This window comes from Cicer arietinum, chromosome 6 (genome assembly GCF_000331145.2).
Source record: "Cicer arietinum cultivar CDC Frontier isolate Library 1 chromosome 6, Cicar.CDCFrontier_v2.0, whole genome shotgun sequence".
Taxonomy (NCBI): Eukaryota; Viridiplantae; Streptophyta; class Magnoliopsida; order Fabales; family Fabaceae; genus Cicer; species Cicer arietinum.
In genome coordinates this window covers 13,179,239-13,194,373 of record NC_021165.2, presented here as the reverse complement: position 1 = coordinate 13,194,373, position 15,135 = coordinate 13,179,239, and the positions used below count along the sequence as shown (strand labels likewise).

The following is a 15,135-nucleotide window of genomic DNA, read 5'->3' as shown; positions in this document are numbered from 1 at the left end:
ATGCTAGTTTAATTATTGAAAGGATTTATAAAGGGATTTTCATGTTTGTTTTTGGATTATTGTGTTCCTAAATCTTAATGGCTTGCAAAATTTTGAGGAGGCCAAAAGTTGCTATTACCATAAATCATTGCTTAATTTAGCAATGAATTGTAAACCTTTTTTTAATATATTAAACTTAGAACCAAAAAATTCAGAGGTTCTAATTGCAGTCAATCAACCAATCCTTTGCTTTTCTTAAGATTAAAATAACCACACGTCCTTTTTAGACAAAAACATTTTCTGTCGTTTTGTGTTCTCTTTGGCTTTTTGTATGTTATTTGAATCAAGCATATAATACTGTAGTAATTATAATTATTTGTTGATATTTTTTTGTAATTAAAAGACACATGAAGTCACTAACACGCAAGAAACACAAGCTTTTCGTTTTACACAAGGGGCAAAATTTCGTATCAAACTTCTGGCGCATTGCAAAGCAAACAATACAATTCTTAAACTTAATAATTGAATATGTTAAGTAAGTTGTCATAAATTTTCATCCTTGCATGAAAAAATATTTAAAAAATATTTATTGAGATATGTCAACTTTTTAAATGAATCTTTATAATCCGAATGACTAATCTCTGACTTTTGAGTGACATATATATATATCATACACATTAAACTATTAATTGAATGACAACAAACATAAGTTTTTTGGACACTTAAAGTATACAAATGAATCTACTATGTAACTTCATAGTTATTGTCTTACTCCTATACTTTACCTAATTTTTTTTTATCTTTAATTTCAAAGAATTTTGTATTTTGTATTTTTCCCTTTGATACTGCAAAATAATTGAAATAAAAAGTGAGTATCCAAGATATTCAAAACACAAACAAATGTTCCAAATTTTATGAAGGTGTGTTGTAGGTTACGGGAAAGATCAGTTGAAAAAATAAAATGAGATTATTGTTTTTATTATAAGATCAAATACAAAGCCGGGAAACATATGAAGAAGTACATAATTAATTTTGGATTTTAACAATTGTGACAGGTATAGGAAATATCAAAGTTAAACAATAACAACTTTAAAATGCATAATTATCAATTCAAACTCAGAGAGACCTATTTTATAGACAAGTAAATTTTAATATCGATAGAACAATACCTATTTTTATTTGCATCTTTTAATCAATCGTCTCAATTTTATCAATATTTAATGTCTACGTAACACTGATACTTGAAAATCATGTACAATATTTGACATATATTAATATGTGATATTGACACAATACTGATAAATATGATTATAATCAATCACTTTTTCTCTCAAATTATTGTTGATATTGATGAGTGAGGTTCGTTTTTGGATTTGTGTTGGTGTTCATAATTCAATATATGATATTGTAGTAGGTACAATTTGGATGGTTATTAGTGTTGGTTTTGAAGACTTGTGCTAAGTCTTCTTCTATGCTTTGGGTCTTTATTTTTACCATGAAAATATAGATAACATATGAAGTTTGTCCTCTTATTTGAATTCGTCACATATTCTCCCATGTGTCTAGAAGTATTCCTACACAAGATACATATTTTCATGCCTCTATTGATCAATTGATTATTGTTCATTTTTTAGTTCCATCAAGTTCAAATTGTTTTGCATGTTTGAGTAACTATTAACAAGACCAAGGGCTAGGTGAGACTAATATGTAAAGTGCTATAAAGTGCTCAAGACCAAGACCAAGGGCTATAAAGTGCTCAAGACCTTCTATTTTTATATTTGTGTAACAAAATAATCAACAACAAAATATTAAATGCTGAATGCAATGTAGTTTAATGTAAGTGAATGTTGATTTAGGAAATACCCTCTATTTGCTTTTGCTTTTTACCCTCTTTAACTTTTATTGTGGCCATCTCTGCTTATGTGTCGTTGAATGAGAAATTATATTTAGGAAGGTATGACTGTTATGTCTAATCCTAACAAATCATCAATTTAAAAGCTATCAGACTCATACCAGTAATAATGGGATGTTGCTAATCATCAGTGGTCAGTTATCGGTATATATTATGTGAAAAAGCATTTGATGAATGTGAATTTCTGATATACATTTTAACCGATTTAAAAATATAAAATTTCACTAGTGATGAAATGTTAATTTTATTATAATTTACTTAATAAAAAAAAATTAGAGAATAAAAATTATACGCTTTAAATGTAAAGTTGTTTTACATTGACAACTATAAATATCCATTTTACAATTTCATTACTTATTGGGTTATTTTGGAGTAGTAAAAAAAAACCTTATAGATATAGATAAAGTGATTTCACTAAAGAAATACCCCAGAGTTAATTAAGCTCTAAAAGTTATGGGTTAAGTTGGACCACATATCCATTTAATTTTTTTTTTTAAATAATTTTTCTTGGAATTATTTTTTGGGTTTTAATTTATTAAAGATATTGATAAATTGTGATTGATTGTTGATATATAATCTTAAATTTACAATGTATGTTCTTTATTCTTAAAAAATAGTATCTTCATTATAAAATAAAAAAATATAGTATCTTCATAAATAAAAAAATAGTTATTGTTGTCTTTCTTACATCTCCCACCTCTTTATAAGTGTGAAATCTGGCTTAAGTGTTCTGTATACTTATTTGATAAGACAACTCATGAATTGTTTATTTGCCATTTTGATTTTTATCATGATCATGTTTGTTGAGAAAACACCTCGCAGCATAAACATAACACTACCATAGTTCGCTCACAGAATGATGGGATTGTTAAATGTAACATGCACTATTTGCATTACAAAAGAGGAAGGTTGTGTTGTGCTTGAAGCTCTCAATCAATGGAAGCATTGTAACACAAATGTTGTCAAATCTTGTGACGAGGAAAATTAACAAGGTTGCTCAAAGTCTAACTCGGGCATCAAAATTAGGGACTAGCCCCATTTTTTCTATGATCATTGAAAAAAAAGACTCATTCAATTTTTTTAATATTTAAGAAACTGAGTTTAAAACAATCCAAACGGCATTAGTAACAAATATTTAACTATTTAAAACACTAATATGAAAAAATAAAATTAGAGCACGATTTTAAAACTTTTAATTGAAAACAATTTTGAGATCCTCTTGGGTCCCCTAAACGGTGACGTGTTATACAAGCATAGATGAAAAATTGAAATCCCAAAATACCCCTTCTATATAAATATACTCCAATATTGTGCTACATCTACTCTTCCACTGTGCTACACTTTCCAGTTTCCACCACAAAAAAAAAATAAAAAAATAGAGTCTAATATATATTGTGAAGATGAAGGGAATATTGCAAGGAATAAAACCAATGATGCTAATGGTGATTGTGCAAGTTTCATATGCAGCTGTGAATATAATATACAAACTTGCCATTAATGATGGAATGAGTATGAGAGTGGCTTCCGCTTACCGTCTCACTATTGCATCGGCTTTCACTCTTCTCATTGCTTTTTTCTTTGATAGGTCCATTTTGCTTAATTACTGCTTACACTATTTGTAGATAACTTTTTATATTTATACAAAAATTATACATTTAAAATTTTATATAGATTTTTTATTCAAAATTTTATTTTTCGTTTCTTTAACAAATAATACTTATTAGCATTATTTTTTTATATTTACAACTAAAACTAAATTGAATTTTTTAAATTTATCTTTTTTTGTTTGAAAGATTATGAAAATATCTGATGACACGTTGGTTAACTATTTTTAAATTTATTTCATCTTTTAATTTGGTATATATAAAAATAACTTATATATAAAATTAGTAATTTGTATGATAATCACTATATTAATTAATATAATGAATTATACTAATCAATTTTTATTTTTTAACTATATGAGTTTTACGTATCATTTTCAATAATTTTATTATTATTTAATATATTTTTTATTACTTTTCTGTTATGAAGGAAGAAGAGACCAAAGATTACTTGGAAGGTTCTTTATCTAGCATTTTTCTCAGGATTGTTTGGGTACGCTACCTGAATGCTTCATCTTTTCCTCCTTATAGTATTTTCGAACACCTATAGTATGCTTCAAATGAGATAATTAATTATAGATATTACGATTGTTGATTTTAATTGATAAGAGATAAATAAAAAAAATTAAATTAAATAATATTTATATTAGAGATAATTAATTATATTCAAAGTTATATAAACATTAAATAGTTAATTATATAAACAGTTAATTAATGTAAAATAAGTAAATATCTAATGTAACTAATGAACCGATTAAGATATCTATAAATGGTCATTAAATTTTGCAGGGGAAGTTTACTTTTAAATCTTTATGGCCTTGGCCTGGATTTTAATTCAGCAACGTTTATGTTGTCCATGTACAACCTTGCTCCTGGAATTACCTTCATCATGGCCATATCCATCGGGTATATATCTCACCCTACATATTAAATTAATCTACCAACACTCTCACTTTACATTAATCTAAAATTTTATTAATTTACTATATATATACCAACAATGTAAATCTGATATAAAAAAACAATAATAATGCTATACATATATGTTCCATCATACATCGCAATGCAATTGTTTTATTTTTAAAAAATGTTTTTAGTTAATTAAAATTTAAAATTTTGTCTCAATTACCTTCAAAAATTTATTGGACTTTTAGCCCTTACAACAATTTTCGTCAAGGATTTTAGTCTCTAAAATTAAGTCGATTCATGTCTCTTTAAATTTTGGTTTAATTGAACTTTTAGTTCTTTATTTTTACTAATTCACAAAATTAATTCTTCTATTTTAAAAGTCAACAATTTTGGTATCTTTTTATAATTTTTTAACTAAAAAATGGTCACGTGATATGTTTTAAATAACGTGTTATATGTTATGATGATGTAAATTGACTAACATCCATAAAATTGGAATAAAACACGATAAAAACTTAAATTTCAACTTCATAATTTTTTTATATTTGTAATTTAATTAATGACATATGAATAATTAACGCGTCTAAACGGTTATATGTCATGGAATTGTGTCTCTCATTATTTTAAATACGTCAAAATTGTCATTTTTTAGTTCAAAAATTTGAAAGAAATACCAAAACTGTTAATTTTTAAAATAGATAAATCAATTTTTTGAATTAGTAAAAATAGAGGGATTAAACTGCAATTAAACTTTTAAAATTTAAATGAGTTTTTATATATAAGTTAAGTTTTTAGGAAGTTTTATTGTGATTTATTTGGTGTTAATTATTTAACATTTTGTATCATATTCCATGTTATTTAAAACATGTCACGTCCTCATTTTTTAATTAAGAAATCAAAATGAGGGGTCAAATTTTAAAATAAGATATCAATTTCGTGAATTGGTAAAAATAGGGGGACTAAAAGTGAAATAAAGCCAAAAAGTTTATAGATACTAAAAAAAATTAATTAAGAAATCAATATTGTGGGCCAAATTTGTTAGATTTTAAAATATGAAGATCAATTTTGTGAATTGGTAAAAATAGGGAGACTAAAACTGCAATTAAATCAAAAAATTATACGTACTAAAAAAAATTATGGAAACAAAAAATATGTAGTTTATTATCACTTGAAGTCGATCTTGGTACCCAAACTCGTTTGATGTGCAAGATATGATATAAAGTTGAATAAAGATATGATAGTGATAGGAGTAACATATTCATATCATGTGTTAGGTACACACATGATAATCAACAAAATAACGATATTTTGTTTGGTCATGTGTTTAATACACATCTCTCATCATGATATGTTATAATATATATTATATTTATATAACAAAATAACTATTGCAAAGAATTACATATAAGTTTTTTTAAAATTAACTAAATATATTTTAAATATTATAAATCAACAAAAAAAATTAAAAAAGTAATCAAGTAACTTTAGATTTAAAATAATTCATTTACACTAGTAAATAAATAATTTAAATTTTAAAAATAAAATCACAACTAACCAAATAATTTTATTTTATTTATTATAATGTAAATAAAGATAATGATATATATTATATGTAAATGAAAAAAATACCCTTGTAAACAAATTATATTTATTTCAAAATTTCAATTAATTTTTATATTTTTATAATTTTGAATACTAATTTATTAAATTATATAAAAATACAAAATTATTCTTGTGATAAAATTATAAACATTTTTTAAATTAATTATTATTATTATTATTATTTTATTTTTAAGTTTAATTACAAATTCTCTTAATTAGTTTTATATTTTAGAGTATATTTTATCAATTGTTGTTATATTTATATTTTATTAATATTTCAATTTTATATTTTAAAAATATAATTTAGTAAATTATTGATCTTATCATATCTTGTTGGTTTCTAATCTAGCTCATATTTAAGATAAAAAATTTCAACTAGAAAGATATGATACGATGAAACTATGGATTAACTTATTTTATGTTAATTTATCAAACACTGAATACAGATATGAGCACAAAATTTATCATATCTTTTATAATTTATTCTTATCATATCTTTTATAACACTCACAATACATTTATATATTAGCACAAAGTTTTAGAAAGTAATATTATATGACATGAGATCGATTAAATGGTTTTTACATTGTCGATCATCAATACAAAATTATTAAATTCCCAATTTGAAATCTATCTACTCAATTTATAATAATTGTCGATAGCACATGTTGAAAATCCCACAAATAGTAATTATATCTTAAAAAATTAAAATATGTATAATTTTTTTAGAAACAAAAATTCTACTATTTTAAATACAAATTTTTTATCTGTAATAATAATACATGTTAATTCTCTAATTTTATTTATAATACTTCATACTACATACACTCTTTTTTTAATATATAAGATATTGTAAATTCTATGATAATTAACTAATAAAACTACGAATTCGAACCCGAACAATATCGATATTTTATCAGTTGAGCTAAGACTATATATCAATATGCATATAGATGTTTGTACAAATATATATAGATAGACGTCCAAGTAAATTGTTTTTATATTTTCAGTACTTCACTATTAACCTTGTAATTTGAAAACTATATACTCAATTTATAATATAAAGTAGAATGATGAGTGCCCCTTTAATTATAATAGTATATACTAGTACATTTGATTTTTCATAGATTGGAAAAGCTAAATTGGGGAATAGTGGAGGGAAAGGTGAAGGTAATAGGAACAATAGTTAGCATTGGTGGGGCAATGCTGATGACACTTTACAAAGGAGTAGAAATTAATATTTGGTCTTCAAAGATCAACCTTATGCATTCACATAAGAACCAAAATGGGCATATACCACAACATGTCGACTTTAGTAATAAACTGGTGGGTGTTCCATGTGCCATAGGAAGCGTTTGCTCTTTTTCTTTGTGGTTAATCATCCAGGTAATTAAATTAAATTAGTTATAAGAATATGATATTTGAATTGTTATGGGTCCATTATATAACTATAAATATATATATAGCACAGGCTAAGTTGAATGAAGAATATCCAAGCCATCATTCATGCTCAGCATTGATATGCACAATGGGAGCATTACAAGCTATTGTTTTTGCTCTTTGTGTCGATAGGGATTGGACTCAATGGAAGCTCGGTTTTGATATCAGGCTTCTCACTATGCTTTATTCGGTATCATCGTACAATCCTATTTTATTTCATCACACAATTCAAGTTTTTTTACTACTTTACGTCTCTCATCATTCGTATCTCTAAGAGTCATTTATAAAATAAAATTGTTTTAAGATAACTGTCTTTTTTTTTTCTTTTCAAAATAATATTAATTACTTTTTCCGTTGCACTAGACATTACTAATTTGAACATAAAATTTAACTTATTCAAAATAAATTACATTTTCAATTCCAATAAATGACTTACTTTCAAAATAAAATTTTAATTATTCAAAATAAATTACATTTTTAATTTTTAATTTTTTAATTGTATATTTAATTAATATTTCTTACATTATTTTAATGCAAATTTTTTACTATACATTTATTTATTTATTTGATAAAAAAATATTATTTTTTTCTTTTATTTATACACTTTTTAATATCGTAAAATGTTCAAATAATTTATTCATTTTGTGATAGAAAAAATACAATTTTTTTAATTATACCATTTAATTAATTAATGTTACTTGTATCGCTTACAAAACAGTGTATTTCACTTTACTATAATAAATAAATTAAAATGTCATTTTAAAATGCTATAATAATCCAATGAAAATTCATTTGTTCCTTTAGTAAATCACAGTCTAATCAAATCGTAAGGTTTAGGCTTCAAATTCTTTGAGTAGTTTAATTTGTAAAAAATAAAATTCAATAATTAATACAAGGGTTGATTTTGTAAAAGAAATACGTAAAAAAATTGTAAAATTATTATTTTTTCTTTTATTTATTAATTTTCTTAACATGTATAAAAATACTTAAATGACTCATTCATCGTAGGATAGAGAAAATATTTATTATTTTAGTAAAATTAGAGTTAATTATTTGAAATTTATGTATATTTAAATATGAATAAAAAGTTAGACAAATAGCAACAAGGTATTCTCCAACATCTTTTTTACACTTAAACTGAATTCATGTAAATTAGTAAATATATTTAAACTAGAATAGAACCCACGTGATGGGGTAGGTTCACAAGAAATTTACTTCATTTAATTTATATATTTAAGCAACAGTTATACGTTAATTATTTTATTTTAAAATTACCTCCAACAAACAATGTAGGCGTTACTTTCAAGTCATTGTACACAACAATATATTTATGAAAATTAATACTCAAATGATTAATAAATATATTTTAGTAAAAATATTATACTAATTATATTATTTATTGTTTTTTGTAATATGTTGTAAAATATCTTAAACATCAATTGATAATAAAATAAATGCAATTCACCTATTGAGATTAACACAAATGGTTGAATTTTCTATCCACACCTATAATAACTTGAATTTAAGATCGGAATATTTCACTTGATTATTATTTTGATGCAAATCTTGCAATTGTCTCTCCTAGTTTAAATTTTTTTATCAAAAAAATAAAATGAAGGTAATACAACTATAGAGAGAATATTGGAAGGTATATTACAAGAGTGTTAGATGTGTTGGAAATAATTTTCAAAAGAAATTATACAGTTAGGAATTTACACACATGTCATAGCAAAATGATCAAATTATGCTTATTTAGCACTAAATTAAGGTTGTTAATTGTAAGTGAATGTTGATGCAGGGAATTGTACCTTCTGGAATAGCGATTAATGTCATTGCTTGGTGCATTAAGATGAGAGGTGCTCTATTTGTGGCTATTTTTAATCCTCTTCAGCTTTTACTTGTGATTATCTCTGCTTATTTGTTGTTGGATGAGAAGTTATATTTAGGAAGGTATATTATAAATCTTCACTGTCATTTATTGAACGTGAATAAAAATAAAAATAAAAATAATAATTTAAATTTTAATGTATCTAATCTTAATTTAAAATCAGATACATTAATGTCTCAGTTATTATTTTTGTTCATATTTTATTTTGGATAGGATATAATTCATAACTTCTTATTTTAGTTTTTAATAACTTTTTCACATATGCATGAAGCATCATTTGATTTGATGTTTTGGTTGTATATATATAGTGTGACTGGAGCAGTGTTGATAGTGTGCGGTCTATATGCAGTGCTTTGGAGTAAAAGCAAGGAAATGAAAAAGAAAGCTCAGTTAGAAATCACCAATGAGTTGGAAGAAGTAGAGTTTGTTATGTCTAATCCTAATCCTAACAAATGTGTCCAAAACAACCGAACTCAAACCACTACTATTGGGAATGTTACCAACAATCATAAATAATATTCCACTATAATCATGTTACATGTCAATGGTACAGTTTATTAACTTGTGACAAATCTCTCATGTTTTTTGTTCCTCAAAGTTGTAGAGGAATCTTATAAGCCTTTACCTCAACGAGCTTCGAACATTGGAATCAAAAGAGAGACTTGCAACAACAAATACGTTATATAGCTTAAGAAAATAAATTAGTAATTTTGAGCATCTCCGGTTGGAGTCTTTCTAGCTAATAGGTACCACAAATTAATAACTGAGAGAAAATATGAGAGTGCTTAATTGAGACCAATGCTTGTGTTATTGTATAGACATTATATCTCTCTTCTATGACATGTAGGCCCTGCCATTAAAAACAAGTCATAAATGATATATTATATTTTTTAATTTAATGAAACATTTATTAAATATTAACATTAAAAAAAATATAAATAAATTATGTTTATATTGTGTGACGATCTGTTGATTTATAGAGTAACTATGTGATTAGTTAATTCCCTTAATAAGTTAATATCAACAACGAATTTTATTAATCTGACCGTTGATTATTAACATAATATATTAATGATCAAGCGTCGATATTATATTAACATAAAGTTTTGTAATTCAACCATTGATATTTATTTTCAAATTTTATTACACGTTCATTTAAAAGTATCAAATAGTTTTAAATTTTTATAAAAATTTGTAGAGTTGATCTATTCAATAAGAACTTTGAGAGAAATTTTAATATTAGAGATGGAAAGAAGTAAATCTTGACTCATTCAAACACTTATTTTGATATTTATCATTGTGGATGTTTTAACAAAATATATAATTAACTAAATCGAAATATAGCTAACAACTAATGACAATCAATAGGGTCTAATACCCTCCTTCAAGCTGATGAACATATGGAAGTGACACAAAGCTTGGAAAGAAAAGTATTGAAATGGTTTTGAATCCAAAGCCTTGGTAAATTAATCTACTAGTTAAAAAGAAGATACTAGAAGGAGATGAAATAGTTGATGCTGAAGTTTCTCTCGAACGATGTGGCAATTGAGCTCAATGCGTTTTATGTGTTCGTGGAATGAAGAAATCAAGGCAATATGTCTTGTAGATTGATTATCAAAATATACAAAAGTTGGTTTGATGTACGAAACTTGAATGTCATTCAGAAGATATGTGTGAGCCATTGAATCTTACAAATAGTGGAGGCCATGGCTCTATATTCAGACTCTGTCGAATATTTTGAGTTGGTCGCTTGTTTCTTTGATTTACATGAAATGGGGGAGTCGCATAGGAAGAAAAAAAACCCTGAAATTGACTTGCGTGTATCCAAAAGCTTTCCTATTTTGAATCATAGAAAGTTTTGAGTTGAAGTGGAAAAGAAGAACAAAATAATATGCCTTGTGTTGGAGATAATTTGAGGTATCGGAGAACTTGGATGACAACCTAATGATGTTGAGAAGTAGGGGTTGTCATGTATTGACTTATATCCAGATGAGTGTTCGTGAGGTAGATTAATTTCCCAACGAGTCTCTTATATGCAATCAAGTATGGGAGTGGTCTGCATCCTTTGAAAACTATATTTTTCTGCATCGGAATGTTTGCTGGTTTGGAAGCAAGGAGGCCAACTTCGTGTAAGGTGTATTTCCTTTGTTAAATATGTGATCCAGCCTTGGAGCAAGCGACTTCGAGTCCTAAAAAATACTTTAATTGTCTTAAGTCCTTGATTTTGAAAGGATTGTGAAGAAAAAGCTTTATGGATTGAATTTTTGCAACATCATTACCTGCAACAATAATGGCATCAACTTAAATCAGTAAGGCGGTAAATGTGTTATTGTATGCCTTAATAAATAACAAATGATCATATGCAGATTGACAATTGCCTATATAGTGTAAAGAAGATGATAGTTTGGCAAACCACTAATGACTAGACTGTTTTAAACCATACAAATATTTTAATAATTTGCATACATGGTTAGGATTAGAGCTAGATATACCTGGAGGTAATTGTATGTTAACTTCTTCATCTAAATTACCACGTAAGAATGCATTGTTGACATCTAGTTGATGAATATGCCAATGTTGAGACGATACAATATAGAAGAGTAATCTTATCGTAATAAGTTTTGCAACAGGACAATATGTGTCAAAATAATCAATACATTCGATTTGAGTAAAACCTTTAGCTTTAGCTACTAAACATGCTTTATATTGTTCTATGGAACCATTAACTTTATACTTTACCTTATATATCCATTTACACCCAATGAGTTTCTTACCATGTGGGAGGTGTGTTAAAAGCCAAGTTTTATTTTGATTGAGTGTTGCAATTTCAGATTCAATTACAGTAACCCAACATGGATGTTTGGCAAACTGCTTATAAGTAGTAGGCTCTTGAATATAGGAAATGGAGGAAACAAAGGTAAAATATGAAACAGATAAACTATTGTAAGACAAAGTAAGAGAAATGGGATATAAGAGGTAGGACATTGTATCTGTTACAGCACAATTGCATTGAAAATCCTGCAAGTAAGCAGGGCGTTTCTTAGGTCTTGAAGATTTTCTTATATGAGGACTTGCACTATCAGAGGCATGGCTTATGGCAGAAAAAATTTTATATTATTGTGGATAGGGGAATCACAGAGACTAACATTATTATGGATATGAGAATGTGGAACACATGAGCGTCTTGCATGATGACTAGCATTTCTATAAAGGAAAGCATCATCAACACTCAGAGAATCAAAATCATTCAAATCATAAGAAGAAGTATTAGTAGTAGAAGAACGAAAAAATGTATAAGGAAATATATGTTCATATTAAACAACATTTCTTGAAGTAAAAACATCATGAGTATGTAAATCAACTTAAAACCATGAAAAATAAGTTTTCGAGATCGAGGGTCTAGTTTTGATCTTTGATTAAGTAAGGTAAAGACAAAAGATAAGCAAACAAAAACCTTTAAATTAATAAAAGTGGTGGCATGTTTTAAAGCAATTCAAAAGGTGTTTTGAACTTTAAAGTAGAGGAAATTAATCTATTGATGAAAAACACAACATGACATAAAGCAAAAGACCAAACAAAATTGAGAAGTTTTGAATGAAAAAGTAAAGTTCTAGTGACATTCAACAAATATCTATGTTCTCTTTCAACAATACAATTTTGTTGAGGAGTCTCGACACAAGAAGTTTGATGCAAAATTCCCAAGTTAGAATAAAACTGAGGCATATTAAACTCAACACCATTATCATTTCGTGTGTTTTTTACTTTTGTAGAAAATCCTGTTGAAACAAAATATAAGAAGTTTTGTAGTTTAGGTCTAGCTTCTGACTTGGATTGCATAAGAAAAATCCAAGTAAACCTTGTGTAATCATCAACAATTGTTAAAAATTATTTATAACCATCAATTGAAATATCACTAATAGGACCCCAAATATCAATATGGATTAAATCAAAAGCGTGTAAAGATTGACTAGAACTTAAGAGAAAATGGAGCATAGAAAATTTACCTAAATGACAAAAATCACAAACGACATTATTATCTATTGAAATATAGGGAAAAAATTTACACATATGATTCAATACAGAAGCAGAGGGATGACTTAATCTTAAGTGCCATATATCAAATGAATCAAACTTCAAGCTCAAAACAAGTTTATTACAAGAAGTAGTAGTGTCATCTAAAGAAACACTAATTGATGAAAAATATGAACTCTTTTGAGAATATAAAGATTGTTAAGATGCTTCACAATCCCAATCATCTTCAAGGTATGTAAATCTTGAAGATTGAAAGAATTTTTACTAAAAATTAGTTTACAGTTTAAATCAATATTTAACTTGGAAACATAAATTAAAATGAATTAGAATTTAGGTAAGTAAAGAACATCATTAAGAAACATATATTTATCAAAGTAAAAATAGAACTAGAAAAATGTGCAAGAAACGTGTTTCCATTAGGGAAAATGGTGGAAACAGGTTTTATCCTTTCAATTTTGAAAAAACAATGAATGAAAGGAGAAACATGATCTCAAGCACCCTTATCTAAAATGCAAATAGATTAATTTTGATAAATAGAACCTGTATTGGAAACACTAGAAATCAAGTGGGTATTGGTTGCCTAGAATGTTTTTGTGTTGAAGAAGTTGTTGAGGTCTCATTTTTTTATTATTGAAAAAGATTAACCAAGTAGTGATAATCTTCCTTTGAAAATCAAGGAGAAAGGTCTTCTGGAATTGAATTGGATGGTTGAATAGACTTGGTTTCAGGAGTAGGAAATGGATTAAGATTATGGTTTTTATTTGAACGGTACCCAGGTGGAAAGCCATGTTTGAAGTAGCAAAAATCCATTGTGTGATTGGTTTTACGGCAATTGGTGCCGAACATGTGAGACTATGGTTAACCGTATCCTCTACCACATCCAACTTGTTGTGTATTACAAAAATTGGTATTTCTAGAATTCACACTGAAAATAATAGAATCGGGAGCATAAGGATTTTATGCAGGTTCTTGTTGAGCAACCAAAGAATATACCTTGCTAATGGAAGGTAATTTATCCACGATAAGAGTCTGAGTGCAAACGTTGGAATAATTATCATTCAATCCTTTGAGGAAACAAGTGACATATTATGGATCTTTGAAGCTTCTAACAGCGATGCTCATTTGCATGTGTAAGGAACAAAGCAAGTACGCGAAGATGTTGGGCGCAACCATGCAAATCTTTGAATTCATCCCAAAGAATCTTAAGATCAGTAAAAAAAGTTGACAAATTGTGATATTGTTTTTTAATTGAGTGAAGTTCACGGAGTAGACCGGAAAAACAAAAATGATTACCTTTGGTGAGCCTATCACGCAAATCAGACCATAGATGCAAAGGCAGAGTCGATGCAAATGTACCTCTGTGAAATATGTGGTGATAGAGTCTCGGTGATCCACGAAATCACCAATGTGTTGATGCGATCGCAAAGATCATGATCAGGATGTGAAGAAGAAGGTTAAGGAAGCAAACCGTTGATGAATTGAATCTTGTTCTTCCATGAAAGCACGTGTTTCATTGCTCGGCTCCAATTATATTAGTTTGAGTCATTCAACTGTGGGGCGACCAAAACAAAGTCGAGATTCTCGTCGAGGTGAAGGTAATAAATGCTATGTGGATATAAAGCAGCATCTTTTGATTTGGTGGAGTCTTGTTCGATGGAGCTTTGTTGATTGGTCTAGTACTCCAATTTTATCCAACTAATTAAAAAGGAATATATATATATATATATATATATATATATATAAAAAAATTATTTTTTTATATATATAAC

At 26.8% G+C, this 15,135-nt stretch overlaps 1 protein-coding gene across 2 annotated transcripts; it reads left to right on the top strand.

Annotated features, from left to right (window-relative positions):
* The first annotated feature begins 2,620 nt into the window (after positions 1-2,620).
* On the top strand, positions 2,621-10,200 carry LOC101488446 (WAT1-related protein At1g25270-like). Of its 2 annotated transcripts, XM_012716950.3 has the most exons (8): positions 2,621-2,883; positions 3,359-3,476; positions 3,926-3,988; positions 4,285-4,401; positions 7,134-7,392; positions 7,478-7,636; positions 9,245-9,396; positions 9,643-10,200. In XM_012716950.3, the coding sequence occupies exons 2-8, from the start codon at positions 3,397-3,399 to the stop codon at positions 9,848-9,850; spliced, it is 1,038 nt and encodes a 345-aa protein (XP_012572404.1). In that variant the 5' UTR covers positions 2,621-2,883; positions 3,359-3,396; the 3' UTR covers positions 9,851-10,200. The 2 variants fall into 2 exon arrangements, with proteins under 2 accessions (XP_012572404.1, XP_004504933.1); XM_004504876.4 differs by lacking the exon at positions 2,621-2,883 and having other exon boundaries at positions 2,899-3,476.
* Positions 10,201-15,135: the final 4,935 nt, after the last annotated feature.

Bases quoted from the DNA above. Each gene is read 5' to 3' on its own strand.
- LOC101488446 (XM_004504876.4), top strand. From the start codon at position 3,292: ATGAAGGGAATATTGCAAGGAATAAAACCAATGATGCTAATGGTGATT. The intron at 3,477-3,925 runs GTCCATTTTGCT...TCTGTTATGAAG, and splicing joins ATTGCTTTTTTCTTTGATAG to GAAGAAGAGACCAAAGATTA. The intron at 9,397-9,642 runs GTATATTATAAA...GTATATATATAG, and splicing joins GAGAAGTTATATTTAGGAAG to TGTGACTGGAGCAGTGTTGA.